This window comes from Aristolochia californica, unplaced genomic scaffold (assembly GCF_029961685.1).
Source record: "Aristolochia californica isolate CCGP_79_NKW_82.1479 unplaced genomic scaffold, dmAriCali1.0.hap1 SCAF_6, whole genome shotgun sequence".
Lineage (NCBI taxonomy): Eukaryota > Viridiplantae > Streptophyta > Magnoliopsida > Piperales > Aristolochiaceae > Aristolochia > Aristolochia californica.
Window position 1 is genome coordinate 33298004 of NW_027182257.1, and position 16256 is coordinate 33314259.

Genomic DNA, 16256 nt, shown 5'->3' on the forward strand with positions numbered 1-16256 from the left:
CAATCAATGATTTTAAGGTTTATAAAGCAGAAGTAGAGAAACAATTAGGCAAACAAATCAAAATTGTGAGGTCAGATAGAGGTGATGAATATTATGGTAGGTACACTAAAAGGGGGCCAACCTCAAAACTTAGTTTTTGAGGAGCATACAAGTTCTCAACTTGCTCCTACAACTTCACATAGATTGGTTGTTGTTTATTATAATCATCAAGATCCAATTATTCAAGTACAACCAATAGTTGAAGAACCATCTCATCATGAGGATACTCCTATAGATCTAGTTACTCAACATTCTCAACCTGAAAAATGTTGAAGTATCATTAAGAAGATCTTCAAGAATATGGAAATCTGTAATCTCTTCAGGATATGAAGTGTACCTTCAGGAGTCCGACATGGACATTGGTACTAAAGATGATCCTATTACATATTCACAGACCATGAGTGGGCACAAATCCACATTATGGAATGATGCTATGAAGGAAGAGTTGGATTCAATGGCTAAAAACCAAGTCTGGGAGCTTGTTGAATTACCTAAAGGGGGGAAGGCATTGGTTGTAAGTGGGTTTTTAAAACCAAAAGAAACTCGTTAGGCTATATTGAAATATAAAAGGCAAGACTTGTAACCAAAGGATTTACTCAACAAGAAGGAATTGATTATCACGATACCTTCTCTCCAGTTTCAAAGAAGGATTCATTTTGAATAATCATGGCATTAGTAGCTCATTATGATATGGAGTTACATCAAATGGATGTGAAACCGACTTTCCTCGATGGAGAAATAGAAGAAGAGGTTTACATGAAACAACCTAAAGGTTTCATTTTAGAGGGGAATGATCAGTAGGTTTGTAGACTCAAGAAATCTATATATGGACTAAAACAAGCCTCCCGTCAGTGGTATTTAAAATTTCATGATGTTATTTCTTCATTTGGCTTTGTGGAGAATATCATGGATCAATATATATACCATCAGTGGGAGAAAAATAATTTTTGTAGTCCTATATGTAGATGATATTCTACTTGCTTCAAGTGATTTAGGATTACTTCATGAGGTTAAACGATTTCTCTCAATGAAATTTGATATGAAGGATATGGGCGAAGCTTATTATGTCATAGGCATAAAGATTGATAGAGACAGATCCCAAGGGACATTAGGATTATCTCAATAAACCTATATCAACAAAATTCTAGAGAGATATCGTATGAATAATTGCTCATCTGTTGTTACATCTATTGTCAAAGGTAACAAGTTAAGTTTGGAACAAGGTCCACAAAATAATTTAGAGAGAGAACAAATGAAAAACATTCCATATGCTTCCACAATTGGGAGTTTAATGTATGCTCAGGTTTGCACAAGACTTGACATAGCATATGTAGTGGGAATGTTGGGTAGATATCAAAGTAATCCCAGTTTGGACCATGGGAAAGCTACAAAGAAAGTCATGTGATACCTTCAGGGAACTAAAGACTACAAGCTTACGTACAAACGATCTTATCATCTAGAATTGATTGGATATTCAGACTCGAATTTTGCTGGCTTCCTTCATTAGAACAAGTCGACATCAAGATACGTCTTCTTAATAGATGGAGGAGCCATTTCTTGGAGAAATACAAAATAATCACTTCTCCTATAGAAGCAGAGTTTGTAGCATGTTTTGAAGCATCATCACAGGCTATATGGTTGAGGAGTTTTATTTCAGGGCTTGAAATTGTTGACACAATTTCTTAGCCATTAAGGATTTATTGTGATAATTCTGTAGCAATGTTTTTGGCCTTGAACAATAAGAGCGGAAGTCGTAGTAAGCATATTGACATAAATTTTTTAGCTAATCGAAAACATGTCAAAGAAACCAAAGTGGTTATGGAACACATCAACACCAGATTAATGATTGCTAATCCATTGACAAAAGGTCTACCACCTGTTGCTTATAAGGGACATGTTGAACACATGGGACTTATTTCTATTATGAAATTTATGTAATTGAGATTCCCTTTATGTTTGTATCGCAATTTGTCAATTGAAAAACTGCATTAAGTTCATTTTTGTCTTCTCTTATTTGATTGTATATATAAAGTTTAGAGAACGACAATATAAGATGATCCTGAATGAGCATTTGGAAGTTCATTCATAAATAAATGTGCCACATAAGGTTCTCATTCAAAGGAGATAATTGCATTGTATATGAGGAAGGTAATACTTGACATAAAGAACTTACCATCACGATTCATGTAATTTAATCTTCTTTGTTTGAGTATAAGGATATTATATCCATGGGAAACATTCTTGAAGATGTATCAATATTCAATGATACATATTAAGTGTTGATTTTCAAGACTCCATAAATTTAGCTCATGGAGAAATAGGGAGAGAGACCCATTGAGAGAAAAACCAGAAGAAGAAGAGGTTATGGACTTGATTTCCTAACCCTCCCCCTGAATCTCTATGTATAGATGAATGAAACTACTGTATTACAATAATACTCCTGAACTTAGGGTTTAGGGTTTTAACCCTGAAACTTTAACTTAATTACATCAATGCCATCTCTATGAGATGACTCTTTATTTACCATCCTATCATCATTGTATGTGAGCCTATGGGTCTTCTTCTTGATTTGTGGGCCTTGAGCTCATCTTCTATATCTCTTGGATGTATGGGTCTTCCTTGGTCTTATGGGCTTGGGCCCATCTTCCAACACACTTGGATATGTGGGCCTTCCTTGGTCGTGTGGGCTTGGGCCCTATCTTCTAACATTAAGTATGTGCATGGGAGAATGTAAGTCAATTTCCGTAATTGACCCTTTTGCCAGGTGGCTATCCTCTTAATGAAATTTTCTATTTGACACTTATGACTCTTAAGTCTTCAATTCTTCTTTCTTTGCCAATGTCCTTTTTCAATGTGACTTGAGATTTCATTTTGTCTTGAGGTTTTATGTCGGATTTGTCAATTCTTGCTCATAAATTTTGTTATTGCATCAGTTGAAGGAGAAGCATATGAAATTCTATGAATTGTAATTTTTTCAACTTACTCTTCATGTAAGTTCTTCTTCACAATAACATCTCTTTAATGACTTTTTACTTCAGTTCTTGACTTAGCAACTTAATTTTTCATTGTCTTGTCTTGTTCTTTTGTCATAAACTACATAAATTGTTGTTGATGTGTCTACCATACACTAATAAGACCATTAGTGTTACAATTTAGAGCTACTCATAATCAAAATAATGGATGCCAACATGATTTTACTCATTAATTTAACAATCTCTCCTTTATTTATGATGGAAAAATCTATAGTTTGAAATATATACAAATAAAACTCATGTTGATTATATTGGAAACTTTTTAGTATTACCAATATATGATATCTATCTCCGTAAGAGTTGATTTTGTTCAAGTAAACCTCAAGGAGGAGGAGGAGGAGGAGGACTATTTTTTCCAGATTTTATCAAAATTCATGCACACACCCACTAATCTAGGATTTTTATAGTGGTTCACAATCACTATTTCAGATTGTTATTTCACTCGTAGGGAACTCTTGCTCTGGAGTTAAATGATCCATTTATGCTAAGTCAAATGACATCTATAACTTTGAACCTCATGGGTACTTGCCCAACACACCTTGGAACTTATGACCAACAACTCTAGTTACTACTACCTTGACCCATATAGGGATTTACAGTAAAGTGACAAGTCAACCTACACTAATTAACTTAATAACTAGAAGATCTTGCTTTACAACACCTTCTTAAAAGGCAGATGTACAATTCCAAAATAGTACAATGTTGGATCAAAGAATCCTAAGTGAAATTATCAAAATTAATTAGAAATATTATTGAAAATATAAGATAATAAATGGTAATCAAAATAGAAGTTTTGAATAAAAACTTATATAACTTTGAGATAGTATTCAAGAGATATGAAAATTAAATGCAGAAATTCTTAGCTCAAAGATTGAATTGAGACTCCAACCTCAAGTCACTTGGATGTGATGGAGAAGGTTTAGAATATTTTTGGATGAAGTTTTTGTTTAGGCTAGAAAAGACTTGGGTATTTATAGAACAAAATGCAAGTAAAAAATATAGCCAATAAAAAAATCAAGCTCATTTCTAGCTCTCATAAAATATTTGAAAAAATCCTAAAATTATACTTTTTATATTTTCCTAGTGCTACTTGTCATTTTAATAAGTCATATGACTTGGAGATATATAGCCAAAGTTATGACTATTGGAACATCTTGATTTTAAATCCCATATCCTCTATTTCCTACAGGGACTGTCTCCTTTTTTCAAGGGTCAAATCCATCTTACCAAGCAACTTCTGGTGGGGTCAAATCCTTTTGATTAAATCAACTCCTACATACTTGTTTTTCTTACAAGGGTCGAGTCCTTAAATAGATCAAAACTTACTGGTCTCAGTTTCAATTCCTTGTTGCTTGTAATTGACTATATGTGATCGACTCCTCATGGAGATTTTTCTGATATATGATTTTAAAATTCAAATTTCTTAGCTTTGACTTTTTCTTGTATTCTTGACTCCTTTTTCATGTGCTCAACTCCATATGGATTTACTTGAGTCCATATCTGTATGGATTTGGCTCTACCTGTTTCTTGTAATGACTTTTTAAACTTGATTTCTTGCCTTTTCAGAACCCACTTATGAAAGGCCCTTATATTTTCTTAAAATTTCATGGAAGAGTTGAAAAAGAGATGTTAAGTGGGCAGGAATAAGAGATATGGGAAGAAGTGAGAAGTAAATAAGAGCAAGAGAGGAAGGTAGAGTGAGAGCTAGAAGCATAAGGAATAAGAGGAAAGGAGAAATGAGACACAAGGAGAAAGGAGAGGATGTTGACTGAAGTTGACCCTCATCCACATTTTTATGATAAAAAAACTTAGTCTAATTCAAAAATGTTTAGAAATTAAGCATTTAAGATGCAATTCCTTCAAGAGGAATAGATTCATGGTCTTTGCAAAAGAATCAACAAATTCATTATAAGACCTCATGCCACAAGAAGTGTCAAGTAATCTGGAAGAAACATCTACAAGAAGATTAAAGACTTGAAGACTAGAGTCAACTCAATTATATTAATCTCATGAACTCTAGCCATGTACAAGGAAAATTAACCAAATCTAAATCCCAAGGAGCACAAGAGATTTGGAGCTTTTTTGCCTTAAAGGTTTTCAAAATAAGGGTTAATAGATGCATATCCATGTTTTGTACTTGCAATAATCCCTTAGGATAATTTTCATCATGCTTAGAGGCCATTTCAGAAAATTCGCAACTGGCATGATCGATCATCAAAATGTGATTGATTGATCATCCAAAATGCAACTGGAAAGCAATATAAAGCACGGTCAATCATCAGGATAGACATGATTGATCAGACAAAATCCTATCAAATAAGGGTAATAAAGCATAATAGATCATACTCTATAGAATTATTGATCCTCTAGTACTATATAACCACCACTATAAAGTATGATTAATCAATCAAATAGGGTTGATCAATAGATTGGGCTTTCTAAAGCTTTGAAAACAAGTCGATTGATGCTATGATCGATTTACAAGCCTAGGGAACCAAAAAAGTATAGTTGTTTGACACGTTGATCGATCATATCTTTCCAATGCTCAATCAACAAATCTTTCATATCTTTACAATATTAATTGAGCATTTATTTTAAATCCCAAACATTCAAAGAATCTTTTTCATGAAATTTCCATACAAACTATTTTTGAAAAAAAAGAGATATATTCTTGCATTTTCTTCAACTTTTCTCAAAAAAATCATTTACCATCCTAGCTTTCTAGTTCCACCATCTATTCTCTTATGCTCAAAGGATTGGAGATCGGGATCTCACTAGGAGAAGACTATTTCTCTCATTCAAAAAGGTGTAAGTTTTCCTTTTCTTGTGGTATCTTTCATTTTTCTTAGCAAGGTTATTCTAAAACCTAGAGTCTAGAAAGGAAAGTTTGCTAGAGCTGTAATCTAGTTATATAATCTTTGTGGGATAGATTCATCATAGTGTAGTTGGGTATTATACTTGGCTTAAAGAGAGCCAAAATCTCTTTGGAGTTGTAAAATTTAGCTAATAGAGCTTTATTAGTGGACTTTCCCCAACAAGGGATCTTCAATGGTGATTACCAATAAGGGAACATCGACAACAAAAATTATTTGTATTTTTTGTGGTGCACGCTTACCTATTCTTCCACTTATTTCAATTTTTTAGTTAAGAATCAAAATTTATTTTGATATCTCAATTCACTTCTCTCTTGAGAAGTTATAGATGCCAGATTCTGACATGAGAACTAGGCTAATTATAATAGAATAGCCCTTATAATTGTGTTATAGGTGGTTATTTATCAATTTTCAAATGAAATGTGCATTTATTGAATTTGGCATTAATCACTGGTTATATTGCATATTTTTCTCTCTTGAATTATATTTCATTGCTTTTAGGGTTTATTTCTTCCTAAAATGATTTTTATGGATTCAATTATGGAATTTCAAGAGAATTTTGGTGGAGAAGGAAATATTTACAAAAAGACCATTAGTGAAAGGGAGAGATATTTTTAGGGCAAAATTTTTTTGAGGGAAAAGGAGGGAGGAGAGCTCGGGGGGAGCAAAAGAAGCCAACCGCCGACCGAAAGAAGAGAGACCCGAGAGGGCTCCCTCCAGCCATCGTTCACCGCACGCCACCATCGTCCACCGCCGTCTGGCAACCGAGAACAGACCCGAGGAGAGCTCGAGAGAGTCTCCATCGCGGTGAGTTTGACACAACCATTTTCTACTCACCAGGCCGAGAGGTGACTTGAGAGGGCTCCTCCGGTGCTGATTCCGCATTCTGACCATCCTCCGGCGTTGATTACGCATTTCTGACCACTTCCCGAGCCTAGTCCGACTCCGACCGAGACTTGAGAGGGCCGGTCAGAGGATTTCGCTTCCATTTCATCTTCCGACGCACTACCTCCTCCTGCGCCGATTTCAATTCCTCTTCGTCGGCGTTGCCTCCACTTCTGGCCGCTTGCTTCTGCAACCCGAAGCCCCTAATTTCTGGAAATCGCAGCAACCGTGAGAACGGAATTGCTGCCTGAGCGAGAGGAAGAAGAAGGGGATTAATCCGTCATTTTGTGATTTAATTAGTTTTCTATAGTTTGAACTTAGGTTTGAATGCTTATTAAATTTGATTTGAGAATTGATGTTTATCGAATATTTGTTCTCCGAATTTTCTGAGTAATTAGCTAGTTAGGGCAGGATTATAATTTAGGGTGGATTCTGGTATTATAATCCGATCTTTGTCCTTAACTCTAGGCGCCCCAGAGGGGGTAGACGCAAGGATTGAAAATCTGGATTCGTGGTTACGTGGCACTCGAGAGGCACGAATCACGGTAAAATCTAGAGTTGATGTTTCAAATTGGGCTAGTTAATTATATCACAGATTAATTCATCATATTTTGTTAGGCTAGTTGACTGAAGGATACACAAAATTCAGTCCTCCCTGTGGATATGACCCTCGCCTCCCGCTAGATTACATGAACGATTTGTACACTTGCGACGTATAAAAGCCGATGTAATTAAATTTCACATCAAGATTTTGGTGTCGTTGCCGGGGAGGCACGTATTAAGTGTATTTCTTTGTTCTCCATGGTCTTAGGTTAGATTTATTTTTCTGCTTTCATAATTTTATGTTTCTGTTTTCTCTTGATGATTTTGTGTGGAGTTATTTTTATTTCTTCTAGTTAGTTCGTATTTTCAGTAGTTAGTTTGTTAATATATTTTGATAGTTAGTTTTTTTTCTTTTTGTGTTTTTATGCACGGGCGCCACTAACTAGGTGAACCATTAGCTCCCTTTGTTGAAGAGGTAGATCATATTTGTAGGAAAACACCAGAAGTCAAGTTAGGAGCAACCATGGCCAATCAGGGTGAACCATTACAGTTACCTGCAACAGGTGACCGTAGAGTCCTGAGGGATTATTCTATCCCATCCAACTTCACATCACCTTCTTGCATTATATTGCCACCCACTACTGCTGCCAATTATGAGTTGAAACCGGTTGTGATCCAACTCCTCCCTACATTCTATGGGTTGGAGAAGGAGGACCCTTATTACCACATCAAGGAATTCTTAGATATCTGTGCGACTTTCAAATTTCAGAATTTCTCAGATGACTCTATTTGGTTAAGACTTTTTCCATTTTCACTGAAGGATAAGGCCAAGTCTTGGCTTAATTCCTTAGAGGTGGGCAGCATTACTTCATGGGATACATTAGTCACGAAATTTTTGTCCAAGTACTTTCCCATTCAGAGAACTATAGCCCTCAGGAGAGAAATCTCCAACTTTATGCAGTAGCAGGGTGAACACTTTTATGAGGCTTGGGAGAAATGGAAGGATTTGATTCGTAGGTGTCCACATCATGGGTTTGAGAAATGGCATTTAGTGCAATACTTTTATCAAGGTCTTACACCCCAGGTTAGATCCATGGTAGATGCAACGAGTGGTGGGAGTTTGATGGGTAAGAGTCCTAGTGAACATGCTAAACTTCAAATGCAAGTGAGTCAGTTGGCCAGCCACATGAGTGAACATGCACAAAATAGACTCCCAAGTCAAACCATTCATAACCCCAAAAGCACACATGAGAGTGGGTCGAGTTCCAATCCCTACCACGAGCAAGCCAAAGCCATAACCACCCTTAGGAGTGGTCGTGAGTTGAACAATGGGGTAGGGACCACTAAGTCTAAGGAGTCAAAGGATGACAATGGGGACACATCATTGAGTGAAGAACCTCCAAGTTCTCCACCAACAGCCAGGTAGATCCCTAACCAAGTCCCACCAGCTCCTTATCCGCAGAGGTTATCGGGCCTACACAGGAAAGGAGATAGCATGCATGAAACGTTGGAACTTTTTAGTAAGGTTCACATTAACATTCCATTTCTTGATGCTATTAGGCAAGTCCCTGCTTATGCCCGATTTTTGAAAGACCTTTATACGCAGAAGAGAAAACAACATGCTAACAAAAAGGTCTTTCTACTGAGAATGTAAGCTCAATTCTGAAGCACAACACTCAATGGGTTTAAATCTGGAAGCAATGAGTTTCCTTAACTTTGATGATGAATTGTAAGTTGAAAGAAGTTGCAGGTTAAGATTGAAATATGTATACTTCTTTTGTGAGATTGTTAGACAACAGGCTTACTCTACTATTTTCTCTTAATTGTGATGTGACCAGGATTTTATTGTTATCTGTTGCCTCTTTGTTCTGTTGAAGTAATTGCTTATGGGTCACATTGGTTCAGGTGGAGTACCCATGAGTGTATTTGGATTGATAATGTGTTCTAGTTTACACAGGTTTTCAAATTGAGCAGGATTTCAAATGATTTTAAGACATTTTACGATACTAAGTGTTAGTCATATGCTGATTTTCTTCAGTTTTATTTTTATATTGTTGATTTAGATGAATTTTGTGGGTAAATTCCATGCAAACCCTCATGAGACACAACACGTCCACTACCGTATAGTAGGGGTTTAATGGCTTGTTGCATACGCTAAATGCAATCGTGTTCCCTACGAAAGTGGCATTTTGTTTTCCTAGGCTTAATTTTGGTTCTATTGTTGTTTTGCTAGGGACTAGCAAAGATTTAGGTTTGGGGCTGTGATAGATGCCAGATTCTGACATGAGAACTAGGTTAATTATAATATAATAGCCCTTATAATTGTGTTATTGGTGGTTATTTATTGGTTTTCAAATGAAACGTGCATTTATTGAATTTGGCATTAATCACTGCTTATATTGCATATTTTTCTCTCCTGAATTATATTTCATTGCTGTTAGGGTTTATTTCTTCCTAAAATGATTTTTATGGATTCAATTATGGAATTTCAGGAGAATTTTGGTGGAGAAGAAGATATTTACAAAAATGCAATTAGTGAAAGGGAGAGATATTTTTAGGGCAAAACAATTTTGAGGGAAAAGGAGGGAGGAGAGCTCGAGGGGAGAAAAAGAAGCCAGCCGCCGACCGAAAGAAGAGAGACCCGAGAGGGCTCCCTCCAGCCGTCTGTTGTGGACTCAATAGCACACCGAGTCACACAACGAAGGAGGCAACAACAACTCACTCAATAGGATTTATTTCTTATATTACTTTGAGTAGGATTTATTTCTTATATTGTTTTAAGTAGGAGTTATTTCTAATTACTTTTATATGTAGGGGCATTATGAGAATTATTGTAACCCTAACCCTAAAACTCCATGACGTGATCTATTTAAAGGAAAGAATGAATGAAATAGGGAAGCTTTGAGATTTTAGAATAACCTAGTGTAAACAGGCTGAGATCACCTCTTGATCTCGAGTTTAGGATTTATTCCAAAAATCCAACATATCCTTCACCCTCCATTGCTATCCATCTTCATCCATCTTCCATCACCAACATCCCAAATAAGAAGGGGAGCTTCCTGCCCCTTTTTCGACCCCAAAGAGGTCTTTCATCCTTCTCGGAAGCAGTAGCAAGAGTGGCCTCAATTCCTTCCTTATCGAGAAAAAAAGTGAGGATCTTCATCCTCAGACCTTGAGCAGTCTTGGTGCAATGTGGGAGTTGATCACAACAGCAAACAAAGAGGTAATAATCTATTCCAAACTCGGGTTTCAAGTTAATTCAGAAAGAAGGATTGCAATCTTAGCTAGAACAACAACAAAGAGGGGCAAACCCTCTTTGCCGTGATCAAGAAAAGAGAGCAGCTTACTCTAGCAAGCTCAGCATTGTTGTGGGGTATCCAACCTTTCACAGCAACTTGTTAGGACCATCAAAAGAGGAGCTTTCCTCCTGGCCGAGCATTGGTCAAGAGAAAGACTCACATACAGACCCTTGACGTGAAGTGAACTTTAATTTTGAGTGCTGGAGTCTCAAATTCCATGCCGTGTTACTTGATCCATGACCCGGGACCGTAACAACATTGTATCAGAGTAGGGTAACATGGGGGATACTCTCAGCAATAAAGAAATCCAAATAAAGACACAAAAGATAGAAGATAGCCTTGAAACAGCACAACCAGTGTTGGGGAAGGTTTGTGGTTTGGAAGAAGAGATGAGCCGAGTCATCAGCATGCTAACTAAGCTGAGGGTAGAGAGACATCAGAGCCCAGAGGTGAGAGAGGTTGGTCAACCTTATCACATAAGAGGGGAGCAATGACCTGGGTGCACTGCTATCCAAGGACCTCAACATGGAGGCACAGTTCCAAGGTACACCAAGTTAGATTTTCCCTCTTTCAATGGTTCAGTTGATCCCTTAATATGGTTGCATAGATGTGAAATTTTGTTTTTGAACTAAGGGACTACTGAATGGGATAAGGTGCAACTAGCCTCTTTCCATATGGTAGATGAAGCCATGTTATGGTTACTCAAGTAGAAAAAGAGAGACCAGGGATGACTTGGGGAGAATTTAAAAATTTATGCACAGTTAGATTTGGCCCTCCTGCCAACAGCAACCTCCTGGGGGAGTTAGTCCTATTGCGACAAACTGGTTTGGTGTAACAATATCAAAAACTGTTCCAGGAAAAGTTGGCTTGTGCTGGTGAGAGGGTATTGGTTGACCAACAGGTCTCCCTATTCACAGCGGGTCTCAATGAGTATTTACGGCTAGAGGTAGAATTCCTTATGCCTACGGATTTAGCTCATGCAATGAATATGACCTGAGCAATGGAACAACAACAACTATTGTTGCAACGTAAGCCCGGTTGGTCAGGTGAGAGGAACACTTCCTCCACATGGCAAGGGCGCCGCTATACTTCATCTCAGGGAGCATCTCCAGTAGCACCATCCTCCAGACACACTCCAACTATGACTCGGGTAGCCGATCCCTGCCTTGGTAATCCCCTACCGAACTTTATCAAAAAATTAACGAGTGCGGAGTTGGTAGAAAGGCGGTCCAAAAATTTATGTTATAACTGCGATGAGCAGTATCGGGTAGGACACCAATGTAAACAATTGTTTTGGCTTGAGGTCGAGGATTTAGAGGATCCAAAGGAGCCAGAGGATATTATCGAGGAGGAACCATATCCTTGCATGCTATTACTGGGCAGAAATCGCCTAATACAATGCAAGTCTGAGCTCATGTCATCGACCGAGAACTGGTGGGACTAGTCGACTCGGGGAGTACATACAATTTTCTAAGTTTGACAGCCGCACAACATCTCCAACTCCAGATACACACTCATTCGACAGCCACCGTCTCAGTGGCCAATGGAGAGAAGGTCCCTACCTATGGGATTAGTAAGGCGGTTATTTTTTTCATTGGCTCAACTTCGTTTAATGCTGAATTTTTTGTTATTCCCCTGGCGGGATTTGATATGGTATTAGGCATTAAATGGTTACAAACGTTGGGGCCCACTCTTAGGGACTTTTTGGCTTTAACCATGAGCTTTGATTTGGCCGGAAGTCGAGTGCTCTTACAGGGCTATCAGGTGGACAAGGCCCACCGCAGGCACACTTTGCAGACACAGGATCAGCCTGACAGTACTAGTGATGGTCTGGTTGAGGAGTTCTCTGACCTCTTCCAGGAGCCTTCGGGTTTGCCTCCCCTGAGACACTGTGACCACAGGATCTATCTGAAACCAGGATCTGAGGTAGTGGTCATGTGACCATACCATTACCCACACCTTCAAAAGGACGAGATAGAGCGTCAGTACCAGGAGATGTTGAAACAGGGCCTTATTCGTCCCAGTCATTCCCCGTTCTCTTCACCCATATTACTTATGAAGAAACATGATGGGACATGGAGGTTCTGTGTGGATTATCGGGAGTTGAACGTGCAGACAGTAAAAGACAAGTTTCCAGTTCCGATAGTGGATGAGCTCCTGGATGAGTTATACCATCAGGTCCAGATGCACCCCTCTGATATCGAGAAGACGGCGTTCCGCATGCACCATGGCCACTTTGAGTTCATCATCATGCCATTCAGGTTATCCAATGCACCCTGCACTTTTCAAGCTTTGATGAACGAGGTATTTAGCCCCTATCTTCGAAAATTTGTTATTGTATTTTTTTATGATATTTTAATATATAGCCAGTCAGTTGAGGAGCACTTGGCACACTAGGATTGATTTCAACTTGTTTTGAGCACATCAGCTCTATTTGAAACATTCCAAGTGTTCTTTTGTGGCTTCACTTGTGGGGGTTACGGTGGATCCCGAGAAGATCCGAGCTATTCATGAGTGGCCATAGCCACAGTCGTATTCTGCATTACAGAGTTTTTTGGGTCTTGGGGGCTACTACCGCAAATTTATTTAGAACTATGAGCCAGTGGCAGCACCATTGACCAGTCTACTCAAGAAAAATTCCTTTATTTGGAATGAGAAGGCCACACGTCGTTTGTGGCACTCAAAGCTGCCCTCACATCTGTGCCAGTATTACAACTTCCCAACTTTGACGAATTGTTCGTGGTAGAGTGCGACACTTCGGGCGTGGGCATTGGGGCCATTTTATAGCAGCTGGGCCATCCTATTGCGTATTTTAGCAGACACTTGACAGTCCGTCATCACAAGCTAGCAGCCTATGAGGGCGAATAGATTGGGTTGGCCAAAGCGGTCCAACATTGGAGGCCTTATCTCTGGGGCCGGGCTTTTCTCATACGCATGGATCACTACAGCCTTAAATTCCTACTAGAACAGTGTTTGACGACGTCGCCACAACAACACTGGATGAGTAAGTTGTTGGGGTTTGACTTCTCGGTGGAGTATCATACGGGGAGATTAAATAAGGCTACAGATGCCATGTCACGATGTTTTGAGGATCAACAGTCGGTCTATTCGATCAGCTAGCTGAGATTTCTCATTCTGGACTTGGTGAGAGACACACTTGCCACTAACCTTGCACTGCAGGAACTGCATCAGAAGATTTTGGAAGGGGCAATGAATTCGAACTAGTCCATCCAGGATTCACTTATTTATTACAAGCAATGGCTTTTCCTTCCACCTGAGTCCGAGTTCATTTCAGCTATTCTCTCGGCCTACCATGACAGTACACACGAGGGGATACAGAAGACTTTCTATAGAATTCGAGCTGATTTTTACTGGCAAGCCATGAAGCCCTCTATTGCGACTTATGTGGGCGACTGTCAGGTCTGCCAATGCAACAAAGCTGACCACTTGAGTCCAGCCGGTCTTCTCCAGCCTCTGGCCCTTCCTATGCAGGTTTGGGCCGACATTTCAATGGATTTTGTGGAAGGTCTACCTCTGTCCTCCGACAAATCCGTACTTTTCGTGGTGGTTGTTAGATTCTTCAAGAATGGACATTTTATACTGCTGGCTCATCCTTATACAGCAACGTTGGTTGCTCAAACTTTCCTATAGCAGATAGTCCGCTTACATGGCAGAGATGCAGTTTTCACGAGCACCTTTTGGCGGGAACTTTTTCGTGTGAGTGGGACTAAATTAAAGTTCTCCTCCACCTATCATGCGCAAACAGACGGGTAGACAGAGGTGGTGAACCGCACCATCAAGATGTATCTACGGTGCTTGGTGGGTGATCATTCGGGGCAATGGGTTCAATGGCTTTCGTGGGCCGAATACTGTTACCACACTTCGTTCCACTCTGTTAAGCACCTAGCCAATACTTCCAAAAGACCGGCCTGCTAGGAGCGAAAGACATAGGTACTTAATCATCCAGGACCCTAACATAACACCCTGCCCTCCCGAGCCGTCTACCACGGTGGCCTTAACACAACAACGAGAGCTGGGTTAGGATCCCATAATCCCTTACAGCCCAACGCTAGGAGAGTGTGGTCCTCCAGTGTGTGTGGGGACTCGACGTGGGACTTAACACTTGCTCTGATACCAAATGTTAAGCACCTAGCCAATACTACCCAAAAGACCGGCCTGTTAGGAGCGAAAGGCATAGGTACTTAATCGAGGACCATAACAGTACACCCCGCCCTCCCGAGCCGATGACCATGGCGGCATTAACACAGCAACGAAAGCCATTGGGGAACGTCCTGGGTGGTTAAGTACCTATGTCTTCCGCTCCTAACAGGCCGATCTTTTGGGAAGTATTGTCTAGGTGTTTAACATTTGGTATCAGAGCAGGCGCTATGTCCCAAGTTCGACTCCCTGCGTGTGCGGGTGACCGCAATCCCCGGACATTCCCCAATGGCTCTCATCGCTGTGTTAATGCTGCCGTGGTCATCAGCTCGGGAGGGCGGGGTGTACTGTTATGGTCCTGGGTTAAGTATTTATGCCTTCCGTTCCTAACAGGCCGATCTTTTGGGAAGTATTGGCTAGGTGCTTAACACTCTGCCTTGCAATCCACTCCTTTCCGGGTTATATATGGCCACGATCCACCTCACCTTCTCTCGTACAACCCAGGGTCCACCCACGTGGATGTGATTGATCAAGCACTCATGGACCGGGATCTACTGCTACAGAATATCACAGAACGGCTATGACGTGCCCAAGCTCAGATGAAGGATGTCGACGACAAAGGCCAATGTGAGGTCTCTTTTGAGGTTAGGGATTATGTGTGGCTACGACTCCAGCCCTACTTACAGCAGTCTCATGCAAGACCTCCACGACATAAGCTCTCTCCCAAATTTTTTGGGCCATTTCCCATTCTTCGACGAATGGGACCAGTCGCCTATCTGCTCAAATTACCGGACATGGCCAAACTTCAGGATGTGTTTCATGTCTCTCTTTTGAAGCCACATTTTAGGTTGCAACCTACATCCACTCCATTCCTACCACCGATTGATAATGGCAAGGTTATTCTTAACCCTACTGCGGTGTTATGCACTCGACTGACCAATGACCATTGGGAGATTCTGGTTCAGTGGACGGACACTGATCCTAATGCTGCAACTTGGGAATGTGTGGACATCTTCAAACAAGTCTACCCAGCTTTTGAGCTTGAGGACAAGCTCTTTCTCCAGGGGGAGGCAGATGTTGTGGTCTCAAAAGCACAACGAGTCACACAATGAAGGAGGCAACAACAACTCACTCAATAGGATTTATTTCTTATATTACTTGGAGTAGGATTTATTTCTTATATTATTTTAAGTAGGAGTTATTTCTAATTACTTTTATATGTAGGGGTATTATGGGAATTATTGTAACCCTAACCCTAAAACTCCATGACGTGATCTATTTAAAGGAAAGAGTGAATGAAATAGTGAAGCTTTGAGATTTTAGAATAACCTAGTGTAAACAGGCTGAGATCACCTCTTGATCTCGAGTTTATGGTTTACTCCAAAAATCCAACATATCCTTCACCCTCCATTGCCATCCATTTTCAT

At 39.7% G+C, this 16256-nt stretch overlaps 1 protein-coding gene and 1 non-coding gene across 2 annotated transcripts; one reads left to right on the forward strand and one right to left on the reverse strand.

Moving 5' to 3' along the window:
• Positions 1–8300: 8300 nt before the first annotated feature.
• LOC137935623 (small nucleolar RNA R71) lies at positions 8301–8407 on the reverse strand. Its single transcript, XR_011109322.1, has one exon. It is a non-coding gene; the product is annotated as a small nucleolar RNA R71 (small nucleolar RNA).
• A 7021-nt stretch (positions 8408–15428) lies between these two features.
• LOC137935327 (uncharacterized) lies at positions 15429–15941 on the forward strand. Its single transcript, XM_068779999.1, has one exon. It carries the CDS (start codon positions 15429–15431, stop codon positions 15939–15941), a length of 513 nt encoding a protein of 170 aa, XP_068636100.1.
• Positions 15942–16256: the final 315 nt, after the last annotated feature.

Coding starts and splice junctions, on each gene's coding strand:
- LOC137935327 (XM_068779999.1), top strand. CDS start 15,429: ATGAAGGATGTCGACGACAAAGGCCAATGTGAGGTCTCTTTTGAGGTT.